We start from the raw sequence: 22,088 nt of genomic DNA on the forward strand, positions 1-22,088 counted from the left end.
CCCTGACAGCCTTCTGTTACCTGGTACAAGTGGCCATTCTCTGCGACCAAGTCTAGGTGGCGAATGTTGGAAGGGAACGTGACTATGGAGTCATCACAGCAGAGTCCGACCCCGTCCTCGCCCAATGCACACACTTTCCCACACTGGTCGCTAGGTAATGGTCACTAGGTAATGGTCAGGAGAGGTAACCCCTGGCTGATTTTTCCTGGCCATAGCCTGGGGAACCGAGGCCAATTTTACTTCTGCCAACACGGCCCCAGCTGAGCTCAGCAGGTTCAACGCCGGGAATCGGACTTGGGACCTTGGCTTTGGTTTCAAATCCAACTATAAAATACAACGTCAAATATTTCAAATAACTTACGTGACCAAAGAACAAGAATGGGAGGAGAAAGGTGAGGCCTCGCCACATCCACGACTGGAAACCTTCTGTAAGTACAAAGCCCCAGTCTACGGTTAGTCCAGGCTGGGGTAAGGCCATTGCAGAGACCTGCTGCTCACCGAGAGGTTTTTCCAGATATCACATTTGTTGTTGGGTTCAGCTTAACTGAATATTGTTTCTTTTTTTTTAAAAGAAAAGATGTTTTATTCGAACTGCCTCGTTATCACATAACACCAAGGAGACTGTGACCAGTAAAATGTCCAATCTGGACCACATTTAGGGTACCCTAGAGGCCAGCTCCTGACTATGGATCAGAAAATGCAAACTCATCAAAGTAAGTACAAGGGGTGACATGTACTTACCCGACATCAGCCCGTCAGTGGGGTAAGTACAAGGTGTGCCTGTGCCTCTGTACAGTCTCTGCTGTTTTCAGAAGTCTAGTCCAAATTTAGCTTTGAGCTCAAGATCCACAAACTCCAGGTTAACTTTCAGGCAGGTTCAGAAATGGAAATAGTTTCTAAAAGCAAATCCATTTCCCACTGATGGCTTGGTTAATATCGACTGGAGCATTTAACTTCTTGAGAAGCCACAAGCTCAGGCCTGTGAGCGCACACCTCATGAATTATGTATGGGATGAGGTAGCACCCAGAACTAAGATTTAACAGCATAGTGCTAGTGTGAGCTTTGATGGTTAATTTCTCACTCAGTAATTACTATCCAAGGAGATGTTCAGGAGATGTTGTTTATCTAAAGGGACCAAGCGGGAATGTTGTGAGGAAATCAATTAAATCATTCGCAATGTTCCAGGAGTTTTCTCACACATTCCAGGGCTGACCTACAGCCAGTTATCTCTGGATTACTCCCAGTGCCACACACTAATGAGTATAGGAATAGTAGGATAAGACAGGTTAACGTGTGGCTGGAGAAATGGTGCAGGAGGGAGGGCTTCAGATTCCTGGGGCATTGGGACTTGTACAGGCTGGACGGGTTGCATCTCGACAGAGCTGGGATCAATATCCTCGCGGGGAGGTTAACTAGTGCAGTGGGGATGGGTTTAAACTAATTTGGCAGGGGGATGGGTACCAGGATGAAACATTAGAGAGGAGAAACAAGGTGCACAGAGGACTGGGAGAGACAAATAGCACTAGAGGAAAGAATAATTCAGAAATAGGAGGGATCAAACAAGGAGCAAATGCGAGGCAGTCTAAGATGAGTTAGGAATGCATGTGTGTAAATGCACGTAGCGTGGTGAGCTGCAGGCACAAGTGGCCACATGGAACGATGATATAGTGGCCATAACAGAGACCTGGCTCAAAGGGGAGGATTGGGTATTTAATAATCCTGGCTACAAGGTATTCAGGAAAGATAGGAAAGGAAAGAAAGGAGGGGGATGGCAGTATTGTCAAAGAAACTATTATAGCACTGGAAAGGGATGGTGTAGTTGAGAGATCAAAGACAGAATCTATTTGGTTAGAATTAAGGAACATTAAAGGAACTATTACGTTATTGGGTGTATACTATAGGCCACCAAATAGTGGGATGGAGATAGAGGAGGACATTTGCAGGCAAATTACAGAAAGATGTAAGAATTATAGTGGAGTGATAATGGGGGACTTCAATTATCCCAATATAGACTGGGATAGTAACAATGTAAAGGGCAAAGTGGGGGAGGAATTCCTGAAATGTGTACAAGAGAACTTTCTTGATCAGTGTGTTTCCAGTCCAACGAGGAAAGAAGCAGTGCTGGATCTAGTTCTGAGGAATGAAGTGGGGCAAGTGGAGTATGTTTCAGTGGGGGAGCATTTGGGGAACAACGATCATAATATCATTAGGTTTAGAATAGTTATGGTAAAGGACAAGGAACAATCAAGCATAAAAATACTTAACTGGAGGAGGGCCTTGGTAGATTGGAAGGCAAAACAGTAATTGAACAATGGGAGCCTTCAAGGAGGAGATGGTCCGGGTACAGATTAGACACATTCTACAAGGGGGAAAGGAAGGGCATCCAAAGCTAGAGATCCCTGGATGACTAAAGATATAGAGATTAAAATGAAACAGAAAAAGGAGGCTTATAACAAGTGTACAGTTCCTAATATAGTAGAGAGCCGGGCTAGATACAGAAAGTACAGACGAGATCTAAAAAAAGGGAAGAGGGGCAAAGAGAGAATTTGAGAATAGATTAGTGGCTAATCTAGAAGGAAACCCAAAAGTCTTTTATAAACATATAAATAGTAAAAGGATAGTCAAAGGAAGGATGGGGCCGATTAGGGACAAACAAGGAGATGATCTTGTGGAGGCAGAGGGCATGGCTGAGATACTAAATGAAAACTTTGCATCGGTTTTCACTAGAGAAGAGGATGCTGCCATTGTAGCAGTAAAGGAGGAGGTAGTAGCGACATTGGATAGGATAAAAATAGATAAAGAGGAGGTACTTAAAAGATTGGTAGTAATCAAAGTAGAAAAGTCACCCGGTCCAGATGGGATGCATCCTCGGTTACTGAGGGAAGTAAGGGTGGAAATTGCAGAGGCTCTGGCCACAATCTTCCAATCCTCCTTAGATATGGGTGCAGTACCAGAGGACTGGAGGATTGCAAATGTTACACCCCTATTCATAGAAGGGGAGGGGGATAAACCCGGCAATTACAGGCCAGTCAGCCCAACGTAGGTGATGTGGAAACGTTTCGAGACAATAATCAGAGACAAAATTAATTGGCACTTGGAAAAGTATAGGCTAATAAATGAAAGTCAGCACGGATTTGTTAAAGGAAGATAGCGTTTGACCAACTTGATTAAGTTCTTTGATGAAGTAACGGAGAGGGTGGATGAGGGCAGTGCGGTTGACGTGTATATGGACTTTCAAGAGGCCACATAATAGACTTGTAAGCAAAATTAAAGGGACAGTGGATACAAAACTGGCTAAGGGACAGAAAGCAGAGAGTAGTGGTGAATGGTTGTTTTTCAGACTGGAGGGAAGTATACAGTGGTGTTCCCCAGGGGTCAGTATTAGGACCACTGCTCTTTATGATAGATATTAATGACCTGGACTTGGGTATACTGGGAATAATTTCAAAATTTGCAGATGACACAAAACTCGGAAATGTAGTAAATAATATGGAGGACAGTAACAGACTTCAGGAGGACACAGACGGGTGAAATGGGCAGATACATGGCAGATGAAATTTAATGCAGAGACGTATGAAGTGATACATTTTGGTAGGAAGAATGGGGAGAGGCAATATAAACTAAATGATACAATTTTAAAGGGGTGCAGGAACAGAGAGGCCTGGGGATGTATGTAAACAAATCTTTGAAAGTGGCAGGACAAGTTGAGAAGACTGTTAAAAAAGCATATGGGATCCTGAGCTTTATAAATAGAGGCATAGAGTACAAAAGCAAGGAAGTTATGCTAAACCTTTATAAAACACTGGTTAGGCCTCAGCTGGAGTATTGTGTTCAATTCTGGGCACCACACTTTAGGAAGGATGTCAAGGCCTTAGAGAGGGTGCAGGAGAGATTTACTAGAATGGTACCGGGGATGAGGGACTTCAGTTATGTGGAGAGACTGGAGAAGCTGGGGTTGTTCTCCATAGAGCAGAGAAGGTTAAGAGGAGATTTGATAGAGGTGTTCAAAATCATGAATGGTTTTGATAGAGTAAATAAGGAGAAACTGTTTCCAGTGGCAGAAAGGTCAGTAACCAAAGGACACAGATTTAAGATCGGCAAAAGAACCAGAGGCGACATGAGGAAATATTTTTTTATGCAGTGAGTTGTAATGATCTGGAATGCACTGCCTGAAAGGGCAGTGGAAGCAGATTCAATAGTAACTTTCAAAAGGGAATTGGATAAATACTTGAAGGGAAAAAAATTTCAGGGCTATGGGGAAAGAGCAGGGGAGTGAGAAAGAGCCAGCACAGGCACGATGGGCCGAATGGCCTCCTTATGTAACATACTCTGATACTATGATTAACTTTATCTAGACAACTGACCCTCATGTAAATTGCTAAAGGTTAATTAGCCATTAAAATTCTTTTTTTATTAGTTTGAGATAAATTAATGCAGATAATTAAATGAGTAGAAACACCAACCACAGCACAAGTAATAATACAGAATGTATAGCACAGAAACAGGCCATTTGGCCCAACTGATCCGTGCCGGTGTTCATGCTCCACGCGAGCCTCCTCCCACCCCTCTACATCTAACCCTATCATCAATTAGTGACGAGGAGACTCACCTACAGTCAGGTCCATATTGTGTCTCTCTCCCAGGGCTCGGAGTCTGTACAGGCAGCCACTCTGATAGTAGTACTGCAGGAACTGCACAAAGCCTGCATAATATAAGCACAGTCAGTGGGTCAGGGCCCCGCATGGCCAAAATACAGAAAGCAACCTCTTGGTATACCTCTCACTGCAAACTGTACGGGTTTTAACGGGTCCCTGTTGTATTACTGAACCGTGAGGTGAAGTGGGAGACTGGGCACTGAGTCTCTTTCAACACAGTGAGATGTTATGTGAAGCCACAATGTGATAACAGAAAAGATCTTCAGTCCATACATAAAAGAAAGACTTGCATGTATATATCGCTGTTCACAATCTCAAGACATCCCAAAGCGTTTTACAGCCAGTGAGGTATTTTTTGAAGTGTAGTCACTGTTTTAATGTAGGAAATGCGGCAGCCAATTTACTCACAGCAAGATCCCACAAACAGCAATGTGATAATGACCAGATAATCTGGGTTTTTTTTTAATGATGTTGATCGAGGGATAAACATTGGCCAGGAGACCGGGGAGAACTCCCCTGCTCTTCTTTGAAGCAGTGTCATGGGATCTCTTATGTCCACCTGAGAGGGCAGACGGGGCCTCAGTTTAATGTCCTCGTAACCGTCTCTGACTGGGGAACAGCAACACATGTTGTGCGGGACCACGCAGCTCAAAAAAAGAGACTTAAACTTCTATGCCACCTTAACGCGTCTCTGAGAAACATCGCAAAGGTGCTTCACACACCATAAATTGCTGTGAAATGCACTGACACATAGGGAAAGGCAGCAGCCATTTTGCACACAGCAACATCCCGCAAACAGCAAGATGGTCACCGCGGTACAGAAAGGATATTGCAGCTACTGAAAGGATACAGAAGAGAGCAACCAGCATGATTGAGGGGATGGAGGGATTGGGTTATGAGGAGCGATTATGTAAACTGAGCCTGTTCTCACTGGGAAAGAGATGGTTGAGGGGTGATATGATTTCTGTTTTTAGGATTCTAAAGGAACTAAATAATGTCGACCATGACAAACTATTTCACCTTGTCCAGAACATAGAACCAGAGGACACGGCCTGCGCTTGAAGGGGGTAAATTCAAAATTAATCTGCAGAAACAATATGTCAGTGAGTGAGCGGTCAATCTATGGAACAGGCTCCCTGGGGAGATGGTGGGAGCAGTTAGTGTTGATTCATTCAAATGCAAATGAGATAACATTTTGGGATACAGTCTATGAGTAATTTGGGACATGATGTAGTGAGTGTAACAGGCTTGGGAGGAACAGGTGACTTTGGACCTATGATTCCCCAAGTTCTCCCCCACTGGGGTTTTCCTCACCTCATGTCTGGGTCTGTTGTAGACTAACTGATAGAGATTGATTGCTATGATTAGTCAACAACTCTATTATCATTCTATCATGCGACTACCAGGATCTTGGAGGGTGAACTAGATCGACCGTGGTCTTTTTCCGACTAGCGATTCCTATGTTCCCACATCCCCCATGAACGACCATGCGTTTCTGGTGATAGTTGCTGAGGGAGGAACGTGGCCCAGGACACTGGGAGAACTCCCCGCTCAAATAGTGCCGTGAAAACTTTAATCTCCTCCTGGGCAGCCTGACAAGGCCTTGAACTAAAGTCTCATCTGAATGGATGGTGTCTCTGACAATGCGGCACTCAGTGCTGTAGTGGGCTGTCCGCCTGTATTGTTGGCTCATGTCCACAGTGCAGCCTTCTGAGCTCGAGGCCAGAGTAGTACCGCACGAGACAAGCTGATATGGTCATCAACACTGGCATCGATGCACAGCGGAGGTGACGAGCTTAACAGCGCTATTAGCTGCAGATTCAATACTGGCTCTGCCGTCACTCAAATCCCGCTGCCGTCAATCATGGAGGGGAGATTAATTAGCTCTCAATTGAGCCCCTTCACAGAAGTGAATCAAAATTGTAGATTTTTTAAAGTCTGGGCTGAGTTTGGACAGTCTCACTCCACTTCCCAAAGGCACGGTCCGCATTGCAAAGTAACAGGCGACCTCAAGTCAGAGAAGTGAGAGGGTGGCCTGTGTGGGAAACAGATAAACATTACACTGGTTGGGGCAGAATAGATGGAACTTTACCCTGGGTCTAACCGCACTATACCTGACCTGAGAACCCAAAACATTCCTCACTTTGCTGAGTTTAAAAAAAGAGCCTTAACTCCAAGTAGAGACTGTGAAGAAGTCAGGCATCCTGCACCCCTGGGTGAGAGAGTGGGTGATTCCAGGGGGTTGGGCAGAAGAGGGCTAGCAATTAGTTAAAATACATTTTAAAAAAGAGAGAGGAAGTAATATGAACACTGAATGTACTTACTTTGATACATGGAAAATGAGAGAAACTGGTTTCGAAATAGTTGGTACATTTTCGAATCAGGCCTAAAAAATAAAGTCTAATCTGTAATTTTGCAGACAGAGCTAATGGGCACGTCAATGCTAACAAGGCTCAGGGTGTGCACTGAGCATACCCAAGTTTCTCCAGGAACCCTGATTCCGATGAGTGACGGACGGTTGTATAGAGATTCTGACTGCTGTTTATAGACTAAACAGGTTTAATGAAGGCGCAGTCGTCCCAGGTTATTAAGCTCCACATCTCGGCAGATATTAAACTGCGCCCAGAGCTCACTGAACAAACACCCTCAGCTCCTGAGATTTCGAGGGGGCTCGGGTCCGTTTTTTTGCCCACATGAATTTTCACCCCCACCCTTCTGAAGACGGCAGTTCTTTGCTGGAGTTACGGTTACACAGGTGCCAGCTGCCCCTCCCCCCACTACGGCAAAGGAGGGAAAAGCGTGAGAGAGAAAGAGAGAGAGAGAGAAAGAAAGAAAAAGACAAAGACAGAAAGGCAGACAGAAAGAAGGAAAGAGTGAGAGAGAGAGAAAGACAGACAGAAAGAGTGAGAGAGAGAGAAAGACAGACAGAAAGAAGGAAAGGGTGAGAGAGAGAGAAAGACAGACAGAAAGAAGGAAAGAGTGAGAGAGAGGGAGAGAAAGACAGACAGAAAGAAGGAAAGAGTGAGAGAGAGAGAGAAAGACAGACAGAAAGAAGGAAAGAGTGAGAGAGAGAGAGAAAGACAGACAGAAAGAAGGAAAGAGTGAGAGAGAGAGAGAAAGACAGACAGAAAGAAGGAAAGAGTGAGAGAGAGAGAAAGACAGACAGAAAGAAGGAAAGAGTGAGAGAGAGAGAGAGAGAGAGAAAGAGACAGAAAGAAGGAAAGAGTGAGAGAGAGAGAGAAAGACAGAAAGGAAAGAGTGTGAGAGAGAGAGAGAAAGACAGACAGAAAGAAGGAAAGAGTGAGAGAGAGAGAAAGACAGACAGAAAGAAGGAAAGAGTGAGAGAGAGGGAGAGAAAGACAGACAGAAAGAAGGAAAGAGTGAGAGAGAGAGAGAGAGAGAGAGAGAAAGAGACAGAAAGAAGGAAAGAGTGAGAGAGAGAGAGAAAGACAGAAAGGAAAGAGTGTGAGAGAGAGAGAGAAAGACAGACAGAAAGAAGGAAAGAGTGAGAGAGAGAGAAAGACAGACAGAAAGAAGGAAAGAGTGAGAGAGAGGGAGAGAAAGACAGACAGAAAGAAGGAAAGAGTGAGAGAGAGAGAAAGACAGACAGAAAGAAGGAAAGAGTGAGAGAGAGAGAGAAAGACAGACAGAAAGAAGGAAAGAGTGAGAGAGAGAGAGAAAGACAGACAGAAAGAAGGAAAGAGTGAGAGAGAGAGAGAGAGAGAGAGAGAAAGAGACAGAAAGAAGGAAAGAGTGAGAGAGAGAGAGAGAGAGAAAGACAGAAAGGAAAGAGTGTGAGAGAGAGAGAGAAAGACAGAAAGGAAAGAGTGTGAGAGAGAGAGAGAAAGACAGACAGAAAGAAGGAAAGAGAGAGAGAGAGAGAGAAAGACAGACAGAAAGAAGGAAAGAGTGAGAGAGAAAGACAGACAGAAAGAAGGAAAGAGAGAGAGAGAGAAAGGCAGACAGAAAGAAGGAAAGAGTGAGAGAGAAGGACAGACAGAAAGAAGGAAAGAGTGAGAGAGAGAAAGAGTGTGAGAGAAAGAAAATGGAGAGAAAAAAAGAGAGAAACAGGAAAAGAAAGAGACAGAGAGAAAAAGGGAGAAAGAGAAAAAGAGAAAGACAGAAAAAAAAAGGATGAATCAATGAATGAACTTGTATTTATAAAGTGCCTTTTACTGTTTGACCGACAAAGGTACAGATTGTGGTGAGTAAGTAAGAAGCCATTGTTCAAGGTCAGAGGGCATGTGGAGCCCGGTCTCCTGATTTCTCAGTGTCACTGTGCAGGAGGAAGGGGGGAGGAGGGGACAACAGTGGCCTCTCCATACCGATCATTGACACCAAGGGGCCAATACAGGGAGCTCATGTTGCCGGCGGGAACCTTACCCCTGGCTGTGAATATGCTGACCGAGTTGTGAGTTGTCACTGGTGAGGAAATCAGATCTCAGTGATGGCACCAAGACAAACAAGTGAGGTACAACACAGAGTACACACCCGCAGGGCTCCCTTGCACACCCGCAGGGCCCCCTTGCACACCCGCAGGGCCCCCTTGCACACCCGCAGGGCCCCCTTGCACACCCGCAGGGCCCGTTACACAGCCATGGGTCCCTTAATCTGTAAACATTACAATGGCTTCTTGGACAATGGACCTGGCACAGTCCAGCAAGGGTTTATTTTAAATGTAATCTTAGTATTTAAATACTACAATAATACTGATACAGCATCATCTAAAGCATTTGATTAAATGATATTCCCTTTCCACCCTGTGCCAGACACTCAGTATCAGACATACACGGTGATAGAAAGGCAGAGTTTTAAACGCAACATCTGGATCCCCACACTAGCCAGATGTGAGATTGTCGCTGGATTACTGACCTCAGCTGTGCTGCTGGGGTCGGGGGTCGGGGGGGCGGCGCAGAGCACAGGCCGGCCCTCTCACAGCTGGATTCCACCCTGCCCACATCTGGTTTGGGAAGCCCTGCTCGAGTAACCTCTGACTTGCAGCTGGTTTGACAGCAGTGGACGGGGCAGGGAAAATATAAAGAGACGTGGCCAGGAGCACAGTTTAAGATAAAAGACTAGGAACCGAAACAAAGAACAGACAAAAGAAGAAGCATTAAACTGCGGTGGGTTATTAAACAACCCGCTGCCCAATCTCACTACTTCACGCTGTGCTCTGGATTGACGAGACTGTACTTACCATGTCAGCATGACCCCCGACAGGAAGGCCGAAACATAATGATGCATCACCCACCAGCCTTTAATCCTGAGGAAATTGGGGAAACATAATTAATGTTCAGCAAAAAAAAATCTATAAACACATTTAACTCGCAATCTACGGCTGCCCAACTGGTAAAGAAACTGCCCAGTGCAGTGCAAAGCCCCACAGAGAAAAGCTTCCAGGTTCGATTCCCAGTCTGTGCTGAATGAGTTGATCTCAGACAGGGCAGAAGAGATGATACATTGGGGTCAGTGCCCTCTGGGTTGGGGAGGGGAGTCAGCCAGAGTTACCACAAACATAGCAGGGTCACTGATCACTACCCAGTTAAAGGGAGGGCCATCAGACACAAGAAAAACTATCCTGCTGAAAAATGCATGTGTTTGCACACCAGTTGGGGATAGCACTGGGCTTGGCTGTGATGTCTAGGCTCTCATAGGGAGACTAGCTACATGGGCAAAGTATGGGCAGTCTCCCCACACCAGTGAGAGTCATCGCCTTCAAAGAATCAGGCAGTGGGCTAGGGGAGATTAAAAAACACCTTGTAAAGTCGAAAGTTATTCCATCACTATTCCTCCTTTTACTTAAGACAGTTATATTTTGCATAAGGGAGACCGGGAGCAGACAATGTGTGTGAGTGAGTGAGTGAGTGTGTGTGAGAGAGCGTGTGTGTGAGAGAGCGTGTGTGTGAGAGAGCGTGTGTGCGAGAGAGCGTGTGTGCGAGAGAGCGTGTGTGCGAGAGAGCGTGTGTGCGAGAGAGCGTGTGTGCGAGAGAGCGTGTGTGCGAGAGCGCGTGTGTGCGAGAGCGCGTGTGTGCGAGAGCATGTGTGCGCGAGCATGTGTGCGCACATGTGTGTGTGAGAGAGCGTGTGTGTGAGAGAGCGTGTGTGTGAGAGAGCGTGTGTGTGAGAGAGCGTGTGTGTGAGAGAGCGTGTGTGTGAGAGAGCGTGTGTGTGAGAGAGCGTGTGTGTGAGAGAGCGTGTGTGTGAGAGAGCGTGTGTGTGAGAGAGCGTGTGTGTGAGAGAGCGTGTGTGTGAGAGAGCGTGTGTGTGAGAGAGCGTGTGTGTGAGAGAGCGTGTGTGTGAGAGAGCGTGTGTGTGAGAGAGCGTGTGTGTGAGAGAGCGTGTGTGTGAGAGAGCGTGTGTGTGAGAGAGCGTGTGTGTGAGAGAGCGTGTGTGTGAGAGAGCGTGTGTGTGAGAGAGCGTGTGTGTGAGAGAGCGTGTGTGTGAGAGAGCGTGTGTGTGAGAGAGCGTGTGTGTGAGAGAGCGTGTGTGTGAGAGAGCGTGTGTGTGAGAGAGCGTGTGTGTGAGAGAGCGTGTGTGTGAGAGAGCGTGTGTGTGAGAGAGCGTGTGTGTGAGAGAGCGTGTGTGTGAGAGAGCGTGTGTGTGAGAGAGCGTGTGTGTGAGAGAGCGTGTGTGTGAGAGAGCGTGTGTGTGAGAGAGCGTGTGTGTGAGAGAGCGTGTGTGAGAGAGCGTGTGTGTGAGAGAGCGTGTGTGTGAGAGAGCGTGTGTGTGAGAGAGCGTGTGTGTGAGAGAGCGTGTGTGTGAGAGAGCGTGTGTGTGAGAGAGCGTGTGTGTGAGAGAGCGTGTGTGTGAGAGAGCGTGTGTGTGAGAGAGCGTGTGTGTGAGAGAGCGTGTGTGTGAGAGAGCGTGTGTGTGAGAGAGCGTGTGTGTGAGAGAGCGTGTGTGTGAGAGAGCGTGTGTGTGAGAGAGCGTGTGTGTGAGAGAGCGTGTGTGTGAGAGAGCGTGTGTGTGAGAGAGCGTGTGTGTGAGAGAGCGTGTGTGTGAGAGAGCGTGTGTGTGTGAGAGAGCGTGTGTGTGAGAGCGTGTGTGTGAGAGCATGTGTGTGAGCATGTGTGAGAGCATGTGTGAGAGCATGTGTGAGAGAGCGTGTGTGTGAGAGAGCGTGTGTGTGAGAGCGCGTGTGTGTGAGAGCGCGTGTGTGTGAGCGTGTGTGAGAGAGAGAATGCGCATGTGTGTGTGGTGCAGGTGCGTGCGTGTGCGTGTAAGTGTGCGTGTGCCTGTGAGAGCATGATAGTGTGAGTGAGCGTAAGTGTGTTTGTATGAGCATGAGTGTATGTATGAGTGTGTGTGTGTGACAGAGAGTGTATGTGTGTGTGAGAGAGTGCGTGTGTAAGAATGCGCATGTGTCCGTGTCCATGTCCGAGTGGCGCGTTTGCGAGAGAGTGCGCGTATGTGAGAGAGTGCGCGTGTGCGTGAGAGTGCGCATGAGAGTGTACTTGTGTGCGCGTGAAAATGCGCATGTGAGAATGCACGTGTGTGTGCAAGTATGTCAATGCATTTGTGTGAGTGTGTGAATGCGTGCTTATATGTGAGTGCATAAATACGTGCACAAGTGAGTCCGTGAGTGCAAGTACGTGCATGAATGCATGAGTGTGTGTGAGTGAGAGTATGTGCGTGAATGTATGTGTATGAATGTATGTGTGTGAGTGCGCGTGGCTGTGCGTGCTTGAGAGTGCGCGTGGCTGTGTGAGTGAGTGTGCGCGTGGGTGCGTGTGAGTGTGTGCGCGCGTGGGTGCGTCTGAGTGAGTGTGCGCGTGGGTGCGTGTGAGTGAGTGTGCGCGTGGGTGCGTGTGAGTGAGTGTGCGCGTGGGTGCGTCTGAGTGAGTGTGCGCGTGGGTGCGTCTGAGTGAGTGTGCGCGTGGGTGCGTGTGAGTGAGTGTGCGCGTGGGTGCGTGTGAGTGAGTGTGCGCGTGGGTGTGTGTGGGTGGGTGTGTGAGAGTGCGTGCGTGAGAGTGCGTGCGTGAGCGAGCGAGTGTGCGCGTGGCGTGTGAGAGAGCGCATGAGAGAGAGAGCGCGTGTGTGTGTATAAGAGTGCGTGTGTGAGAGTGCGTATGCGTGTACGTGTGTGAGCGTGCGTGTCTGTGTGCGTGAATGCACGTGTGCATGTGTGAATGCGTACGTATGTGTGAGTGCGTGAATACATGCACAAGTGAGTCCGTGAGTGCAAGTGCGTGCAGAGCGTGTGAGACAGCGTGTGCGGGTGAGAGCACGCGCGTCTGTGTGAGAGCGCGCGCGAGTGTGAGAGCGTGCATCAGTATGCGTGTGTGCATGTCTGAATGCATAATTACGTGTGAGTGCATGAATATGTGCACGAGTCTGTGAGTACAAGTGCGTGCGTGAATGCATGAGTGTGACTCTGTGTGTGTGTGTGTATGTGTGGCGCCTGTGTGAGGCGCGCGTGGGAGCGTGCGTGTGTGTGGTGGGAGCGTGCGTGTGTGTGTGTGGTGGGAGCACGGGAGCGTGCGCATTTACGTGAGCAAGAGCGTGCGTGTGTGCGTGGGAGTGCGCGCGTGTGTGAGGGAGTGCATGTGTGTGAGAGTGCGCGTATGTGTGTAAGAGTGCGTGTGAGGGTGTGTTTGTGTGTGTGAGCGAGAGTGCGCGTGTGTGCAAGAGTGCGTGTGTGTCTGTGAGAGTGCGCGTCTGTGTGAGCGTGCGCGTGAATGTGTGCACGAGTCCGTGAGTGCGAGTGCATGTATGAATGCATGAGTGTGTGACAGTGTGTGTGTGTGAGAATGCGTGTGTGTGCATGTGTGGGCGAGAGCGCAAGCGTGAGGGCGAGAGTGCCCATGTGTGTGCGAATGCGTTTGTGTGTGTGTGAGCGAGAGTGCGTGTGCGTGTACGTGTGTGCATGCAAGAGTGCGTGTGTCTGTCAGAGTGCGCATGTGTGCACGTGTGTGAGAGATTGCGTGTGTGCATGATCGTGTGCGTGCGCATGTGTGCGTGTGAGAGTGGGTGTGTGTGTGTGTGCGTGAGTGTGTGACAGTGCATGTGTGTGTGAGCATACACTTGTGACAGTGCGCGTGTGTGCATGTGAGAGTGCATGTGTGTGAGTGCGCATGGATGTGAGTGGGCATGTGTGTGTAAGAGCGCGCGCGTGTGTGTGTGTGTGTGTGAGAATGCGCATGAGTGTGCTTGTGAATGCTTGTGAGAGTGTGTGTGAGAGCGTGTATACGTTTGAGTGTGTGAAGACATGCACGAGTGAGTCCGAGTGCGAGTGCTTGCATGAATGCATGAGTGTATGCGAGTGTGTGTGTGTGTGTGTGTGTGTGTGTGTGTAGGTCTGAGAGTTATAGGGGACAGTGACATCAGGATTAACATAGTCTAATATCCATGTGAAACAAAACCAGACTGAGTCAATCTGAATTTGTTTGTGGTTTTATTTAAATTGAGAAACCGAGGTGATGGCCCAGAGCACAAGAGAGAAGTTCGAAAATAATTGGATGATGCCGAGTGTGGGTTTCAAAAGATGAAGAGTTCTAGTGTTTCAAGGTCCAAGGAGAGAATGAGTTTGAGGAGACAGTGAAATAAGTCCTAATTTCAATAGAGTGAGAATTTAAGGAAGTGGAAAATTAATGGGACGGTGTATCTGCAGCTTAGAAACAGGAGAGGAAAAGTCAGAGGAACATTGTAACATCGATAAGCTGGAGACAAGCCAGGTTGGAGACTAGAGGTGAGAAAGGGCTCTATCAGAGAAGATGATTTTCGTGTACCGTGTCCAGGAGTGAGAGGGGTGAGAGAATTGGCTGGGTCTCCAGAGTCCCGCCCGTTACCTGGATCCATTGTTGATGAGGATGCTCTCTCGGATTGTGAGTGTACAGTAATACCACACCAAAAGGAAGTTGAACGCGGAGTCTACTACCCTGCACGAGAATACAGAAAACCGAAGGGTTACACGGGATAAGGAGTTAAACTTCAACAGAGTACCCGGAACACTGGAATCACCAAGTTGACTGTAAAATAGAGCTCAATAGAAATCTGGATTAATGAATCACACAGTATCAGAACACAATCTAAACCTGTACAAAACCACCTAACGGGGCAATGGCACAAAACCCAGCAGATACTCGGCCTCTCCTGATAGTTCTGCAAGTTTATTGGGGGAGTAGTTCAGCCAGGAAGCTCGGTCCCTGGTCTGCACTGTGTTAGCTCAGCTCAGTTGGATTGATGTTACAATTGGCCTCAGTACTGTTGACCGGAGGTCACCGGTTACGGTTACTGGCTTAGTCCAAAGAGGAGAAGAGTCAATTCTCTCTTAACTCTCAATTCGCTTTATTCACGCCGTTAGACCATATACATATAGCTTATACGTCTGGTTAGATATAGACATGCATTTTGCACCAGGTTATACAGTTTTATACCCAAACTAGGATCTAAACACACACCCACTAGGTTTCTCTGGCACTCCCTGAGTGGTCACAGAATATGAAGGATAATACCCAAAAGGAGAGCTGACACTGGCCAGGCGTTCCATTCTCTCTCTCTTTTGACATCGTCTCTACGTCCCTAACGTAGGTTCTTCCACTTCTGCGATGGTTGGTCTCCGGAGTCTTCGCTCTGGCTCCACGCCCCAGATCCTTCATTCTTATTCCGAATCTTATCTCTTCAAGCTGTGCTGTTGCTCTCTCTTTGGTTTAGGCTTGCTCGCTTTTGCCTGGGTCTTCTCCTCATTGGCTCTGTCCCAAGGACTTGGGTAGCATTACCTCATTACTCCTTTTCTAAATAAGGACTTGTGTCTTATCACATCTCCTTTGTCTTTCACAAAACTTAGTTAATTCAAACTGGTTCCAGCCAGCTAAGGCCAGTGACTGAACTCAGGTTACTTTAGTTCAAAAGTCGTTCCTGCCTGTGTATCAGCAGCTGACATCTCAGGTTACCTTCTGCAGCCCCTGGCCAATGAATTAGGAAGGCAAAAATCTCCCAAAGTCTCCACTCTTCGGTACTATTCAAAGGGTGCGTGAGGACAGAACTGGCTCAACAGTGATGGCCCTTGAAGTCGAACGGCACTCACTGCCCTGGCTCGCGCATGAATAATGGCCATTTGAGTGAGGTACTCAAAGGCAAATGGTTCCCATGGAACTGTACCCAATACCTGTTCAACACCTCCAGCTTGGGGAGGGGGAAGAAGGGAGACAGATCTGTGAATAAGACACATTGCAGACATCCAGGAATGACCGCAGACCCTAATCCCAGCTCAGGCTTCATACAATGGCAGAGAAACTGTTCACCGAAAACCTTCAATCAGATTCCAGCCTGTAAATCGCTCCCAGGTATCCCTTCTAATCTAAGTAAATGATGATGCTTTAGGAAACAAGAAAGAAGACTTGCATTTCTATAGTGCCTTTCATGACCTCAGGTCGTCTCAAAGCGCTTTACAGCCAATGAAGTACTTTTGAAGTGTAGTCACTGTTGTAATGTAGGAAACGCAGCAGCCAATTTGTGCACAGCAAGATCCCACAAACAGCAATGTGATAATGACCAAATAATCTGTTTATTTAGTGATGTTGGTTGAGGGATAAATATTAGTCAGGACACCAGGGAGAACTCCCCTGCTATTCTTCATAATAATAAGTGAGAATTTTTACATCCAAATGAGAGGGTAGATGGGGCCTCGATTTAATGTCTCATCTGAAAGATGGCACCTCCGACAAGTCTCTGGAGTGGGACGTGAACCTACGACCTCCTGACTCAGGCAAGAGTGCTACCACTGAGCCACAGGTGACACCTATGGATCTAGTAACCAACAATAGCTACTGGTCAGTAATAATATATCAAACTGTTCCAATAATGTAGAAATGTGAAAATGTACCTTGAGCTTGAGCAAAGAGGTTAGGAAAAAGAGAGTGAATCTCAACAGAGTGAAACGCTAACAGAGTGAGGACTGGGAACACGGTGAGTGTGGGAATTAGATGCAGAGGGGGAAGGAGGTGCTAAGTGATTTAAACCAAAGAATTACGGACAAAGATCGAGCGGCATATAAGGGGAGCCGCATAAGGGATCAAAACAAGGCAAGGAGTGCCAAGGGTAAGTCAGTAAGTATTTAGTTCATCGGTTAGTGTTTTTAGTGGTTATTGGGGATAAAAGGAGTGGGAGGCCTGAGAGCAGAAGGAGAGGGACCAGTGACCGAGAGCAGGGCACATAAAGCAGAGGCTGCAAAGGGATATAGACAGGTTAAATGAGTGGGCGCGAAGGTGGCAGATGGAGTATAAAGGAGGGGGACCAGTGACCGATATTTTTTTTAAAATTCGTTCATGGGATGTGGGCATCGCTGGCGAGGCCAGCATTTATTGCCCATCCCTAATTGCCCTTGAGAAGGTGGTGGTGAGCCGCCTTCTTGAACCACTGCAGTCCGTGTGGTGAAGGTTCTCCCACAGTGCTGTTAGGAAGGGAGTTCCAGGATTTTGACCCAGCGACAATGAAGGAACGGCGATATATTTCCAAGTCAAGATGGTGTGTGACTTGGAGGGGAACGTGCAGATGGTGTTGTTCCCATGTGCCTGCTGCTCTTGTCCTTCTAGGTGGTAGAGATCGCGGGTTAAGAGATGCTGTCGAAGAAGCCTTGGCGCATTGCTGCAGTGCATCCTGTGGATGGTACACACTGCAGCCACAGTGTGCCGGTGGTGAAGGGAGTGAATGTTTAGGGTGGTGGATGGGGTGCCAATCAAGCGGGCTGCTTTGTCCTGGATGGTGTCGAGCTTCTTGAGTGTTGTTGGAGCTGCACTCATCTAGGAAAGTGGAAAGTATTCCATCACACTCCTGACTTGTGCCTTGTAAATGTTGGAAAGGCTTTGGGGAGTCAGGAGGTGAGTCACTCACCGCAGAATACCCAGCCTCTGACCTGCTCTTGTAACCACAGTATTTATATGGCTGGTCCAGTTAGGTTTCTGGTCAATGGTGACCCCCAGGATGTTGATGGTGGGAGTTTCAGCGATGATTGAATGTCAAGGGGAGGTGGTTAGACTTTCTCTTGTTGGAAATGCTCATTGCCTGGCACTTGTCTGGCATGAATGTTATTTGCCACTTATCAGTCTGAGCCTGGATGTTGTCCAGATCTTGCTGCATGCGGGCTCGGACTGCTTCATTATCTGAGGGGTTGCGAATGGAACTGAACACTGTGCAATCATCAATGAACATCCCCATTTCTGACCTTGATGGAGGGAAGGTCATTGATGAAGCAGCTGAAGATGGTTGGGCCTAGGACACTGCCCTGAGGAACTCCTGCAGCAATGTCCTGGGGCTGAGATGATTGGCCTCCAACAACCACTACCATCTTCCTTTGTGCTAGGTATGACTCCAGCCACTGGAGAGTTTTCCCCCTGATTCCCATTGACTTCAATTTTACTAGGGCTCCTTGGTGCCACACTCGGTCAAATGCTGCCTTGATATCAAGGGCAGTCATTCTCACCTCACCTCTGGAATTCAGCTCTTTTGTCTATGTTTGGACCAAGGCTATAATGAGGTCTGGAGCCGAGTGGTCCTGGAGGAACCCAAACTGAGCATCGGTGAGCAGGTTATTGGTGAGTGAGTGCCACTTGATAGCACTGATGATTGAGAGTAGACTGATGGGGCAGTAATTGGCCAGACTGGATATAAAGGAGAGGTACCAGCGACCGAGAGCAGAGCGGGAATATAAAGGAGAGGGACCAGCGACCAAGAGCAGAGCACATAAAGCAAAGACGCTGCAAAGGGATATAGACAGGTTAAATGAGTGGGCGCGAAGGTGGCAGATGGAGTATAAATGTGGGGAAATGTGAAATTATCCACTTTGGTAGGAAGAATAGAAAAACAGAATATTTCTTAAAAGGTGAGAGACTAAGAAATATTAGCATTCAGGGGGATTTAGGTGTTCCTGTACACGAATCACAGAAAGTTAACATGTCGGTCGAGCAAGCAATTAAAAAGGCAAATGGTATGATTTGGATGAGGGAACCAAATGTAATAGTTCCAAGTTTGCTGATGACACAAAACTAGGTGGGATTGTGAGTTGTGAGGAGGATGCAAAGAGGCTTCAAGGCAATTTAGACAAGTTGAGTGAGTGGGCAAATACATGGCAGATGCAGTATAAGGTGGATAAATGTGAAGTTATCCACTTCAGAAGGAAAAACAGAAAGGCAGAGTATTATTTAAATTGTGATAGATTGGGAAATGTTGATGTACAGAGGGACCTGGGTGTCCTTGTACACCAGTCACAAAGCAAACATGCAGGTGCAGCAAGCAGTTAGGAAGGCAAATGGTATGTTGGCCTTCATTGCAAGAGGATTTGAGCACAAGAGCAAGGATGTCTTACTGCAGTTATACAGGGCCTTGGTAAGACCACACCTGGAGTATTGTGTGCAGTTTTGGTCTCCTTACCTAAGAAAGGATATACTTGCCATAGAGGGAGTGCAGCGAAGGTTCACCAGACTGATTCCTGGGATGGCAGGACTATCGTATGAGGAGAGATTGGGTCGACTAGGCCTGTATTCACTAGAGTTTAGAAGAATGAGAGGGGATCTCATTGAAACATAAAATTCTGACAAGGCTAGACGGACTAGATGCAGGGAGGATGTTTTCCCCTGGCTGGGGGGTCCAGAATGAGGGGTCACAATCTCAGGATACGGGGCAGGACATTTAGGACTGAGATGAGGAGAAATTTCTTCACTCAGAGGGTGGTGAACCTGTGGAATTCTCTACCACAGAAGGCTGCGGAGGCCAAGTCACTGAATATATTTAAGATGGAGCTAGATAGATTTCTAGACACAAAAGGCATCAAGAGGTATGGGGAGAGAGCAGGAATATGGTATTGAGATGGAGGATCAGCCATGATCATACTGAATGGCAGAGCAGGCTTGAAGCGCCAAATGGCCTACTCCTGCTCCTATTTACTATGTTTCTATGTTAGGGTTTATTGCAAGGAGGTTGGAGTGTAAGAGTAAGGAGGTGTTGCTGCAATTCTATAGTGCTCTGGTGAGACCACACCTGGAGTACTGTGTACAGTTTTGGTCTCCTTACCTAAGGAAGGATAAACTTGTCTTAGAGGGGGTGCAACGAAGGTTCACTAGATTGATTCATAAGAACATAAGAAATAGGAGCAGAAGTAGGCCATCCGGCCCCTCGAGCCTGTTCCGCCATTCAACAAGACCATGGCTGATCTTCTATCTCAACACCATTTTCCTGCACCATCCCCATATCCCTTGTTGCCTTTAATATCTAGAAATCTATCGATCTCTGTTTTGAATGTACTCAAATGACTGAGCCTCCACAGCCCTCTAGGGTAGAGAATTTCAAAGATTCGCCACCCTCTGAGGGAAGAAATTTCTCCTCAACTCAGTCCTAAATGGCCGACCCCTTTATTCTGAGACTGTGACCCTTAGTTCTAGACTCCCCAGCCAGGGGAAACATCTTCCTTGCATCTACCCTGTCAAACCCTGTAAGAATTTTGTATGTTTCAACGAGATCATCTCTCATTCTTCTAAACTCTAGAGAATACAGGCCTAGTCTATTCAATCTCTCCTCAAACGACAATCCCACCATCCCAGGCATCAGTCTGGTGAACCTTCGTTGCACTCCCTCTATGGGAAGTATAGCCTTTCTTAGGTAAGGAGACCAAAACTGTACACAATACCCCAGGTGCGGTCTCACCAAGGCGCTATATAATTGCAGTAAGACATCTTTACTCCTGTACTCAAATCCTCTTGTAATAAAGGCCAACATACCATTTGCCTTCCTAATTGCTTGCTGCACCTGCATGTTTGCTTTCAGTGACTCATGTACAAGGACACCCAGGTCCCTTTGTACATCAACATTTCCCAATGTATCACCATTTAAACAATACTCTGCATTTCTGTTTTTCCTACTAAAGTGGATAACTTTACATTTTTCCACATTATATTCCATCTGCCATGTTCTTGCCCACTCACTCAGCCTGTCTATATCCCCTTGAAGCCTCTTTGCATCCTCCTCACAACTCACATTCCCACCTAGTTTTGTGTCATTAGCAAACTTGGAAATATTACATTTGGTCCCCTCATCCAAATCATTGATATATATTGTGAATAGCTGGGGCCCAAGCACTGATCCCTGCGGTACCCCACTAGTCACAGTCTGCCACCCTGAAAAAGACCCGTTTATTCCTACTCTCTCTTTTCTGTCTGTTAACCAATTCTCAATCCATGCCTGTATATTAGCCCCAATTCCATGTGCTCTAACTTTGTTCACCAACCTCGAGTGGGACCTTATCGAAAGCCTTCTGAAAATCCAAGTACACAACATCCACTGGTTCCCCCTTATCTATTCTACCAGTTACATCCTCAAAGAACTCCGATAGGTTTGTCAAATATGATTTCCCTTTCATAAATCCATGTTGACTCTGCCTAATCCTATTATTATTTTCTAAGTGTCCTGTTATCACATCCTTGATAATAGATTCTAGCATTTTCCCTACTACTGATGTCAGGCTAATAGGTCTGTGGTTCCCTGTTTTCTCTCTCCCTCCTTTCTTAAATAGTGGGGTTACATTTGCCACCCTCCATTCTGCGGGACCTGTTCCAGAATCTATAGAATTTTGAAAGATGACATCCAATCCTGGGATGAGAGGGTTGTCCTGAGGATAGATTGAGTAGAATTGGCCTATATTCTCTGGAGTTTAGCAGAATGAGAGGTGATCTCATTGAAATGTATAAAATTCTGAAAAGGTTGGACAGGGCAGATGCTGAGAGGCTGTTTCCCCTGGCTAGAGAGTCTAGAGCTAGAGGTCGTAGTCTCAAGTAAGGTCGGCCATTTAGGACCGAGATCAGGGAAAATTTCTTCACTCAGAGGGTTGAGAATGTTTGGAATTCTCTACCCCAGAAGGCTGTGGATGCTGAGTCATTGAGCATATTCAAGACTGAGATAGGTAGATTTTTGGACACTAAGGGAATCAAGGGATATGGAGATAGGGCAGGAAAGTGGGGTTGAGGTAGAAGATCAGCCATGATCTTATTGAATGGCGGAGCAGGCTCGCGTATGGCCTACTCCTACTCCTATTTCTTATGTTCTTATCCTACAACATTCCTCAGCAGGGACTAGTTGTCAAAAGTCTGCACAAAAAGTTAAATATGGCAGCGAGCATGCAATGGTATCAGACTGTATCTGGTAGGTCAAATACAATCCTGTGGTCACTGCTCGAAGCGCACTTCGCTCAGTCTGGGGATCTGTTAACTTGAAGCCCGGCTCTTGTGTCTTTCGTGCTGAATGGAGAATATCAGTCACCCGCTTGTAGCTCCACTGGTGAGGGAAGGCCCTAAGAAGGGAGCATCTTCCCATGTGTATTGTTACGCTGCATTCACCAACCAACTTCTCACCTGGAGTTTAGCAAGAACCTGCAGGTGAAGGAGATGATGAGGAGGATGATGGTGAGGTACAGTTTGAACTTCTCGTACTCGTCCTTGTAGGCAAAC

General features: G+C 47.1%; 1 protein-coding gene across 1 annotated transcript in view; it reads right to left on the reverse strand.

Annotated features, from left to right (window-relative positions):
* Positions 1-22,088, reverse strand: part of LOC137344820 (ion channel TACAN-like) — a 34,299-nt gene that overhangs the window by 6,457 nt on the left and 5,754 nt on the right. The window contains exons 5-10 of the mRNA XM_068007997.1: positions 21,993-22,088; positions 14,445-14,534; positions 9,854-9,919; positions 6,981-7,042; positions 4,611-4,703; positions 362-426 (exon numbers count right to left, since the gene is read on the reverse strand). Coding sequence (XP_067864098.1) covers positions 362-426; positions 4,611-4,703; positions 6,981-7,042; positions 9,854-9,919; positions 14,445-14,534; positions 21,993-22,088 — 472 coding nt within the window. The remainder of the gene's footprint in view (positions 1-361; positions 427-4,610; positions 4,704-6,980; positions 7,043-9,853; positions 9,920-14,444; positions 14,535-21,992) is intronic.

Source organism: Heptranchias perlo, chromosome 28 (assembly GCF_035084215.1).
Source record: "Heptranchias perlo isolate sHepPer1 chromosome 28, sHepPer1.hap1, whole genome shotgun sequence".
NCBI lineage: Eukaryota > Metazoa > Chordata > Chondrichthyes > Hexanchiformes > Hexanchidae > Heptranchias > Heptranchias perlo.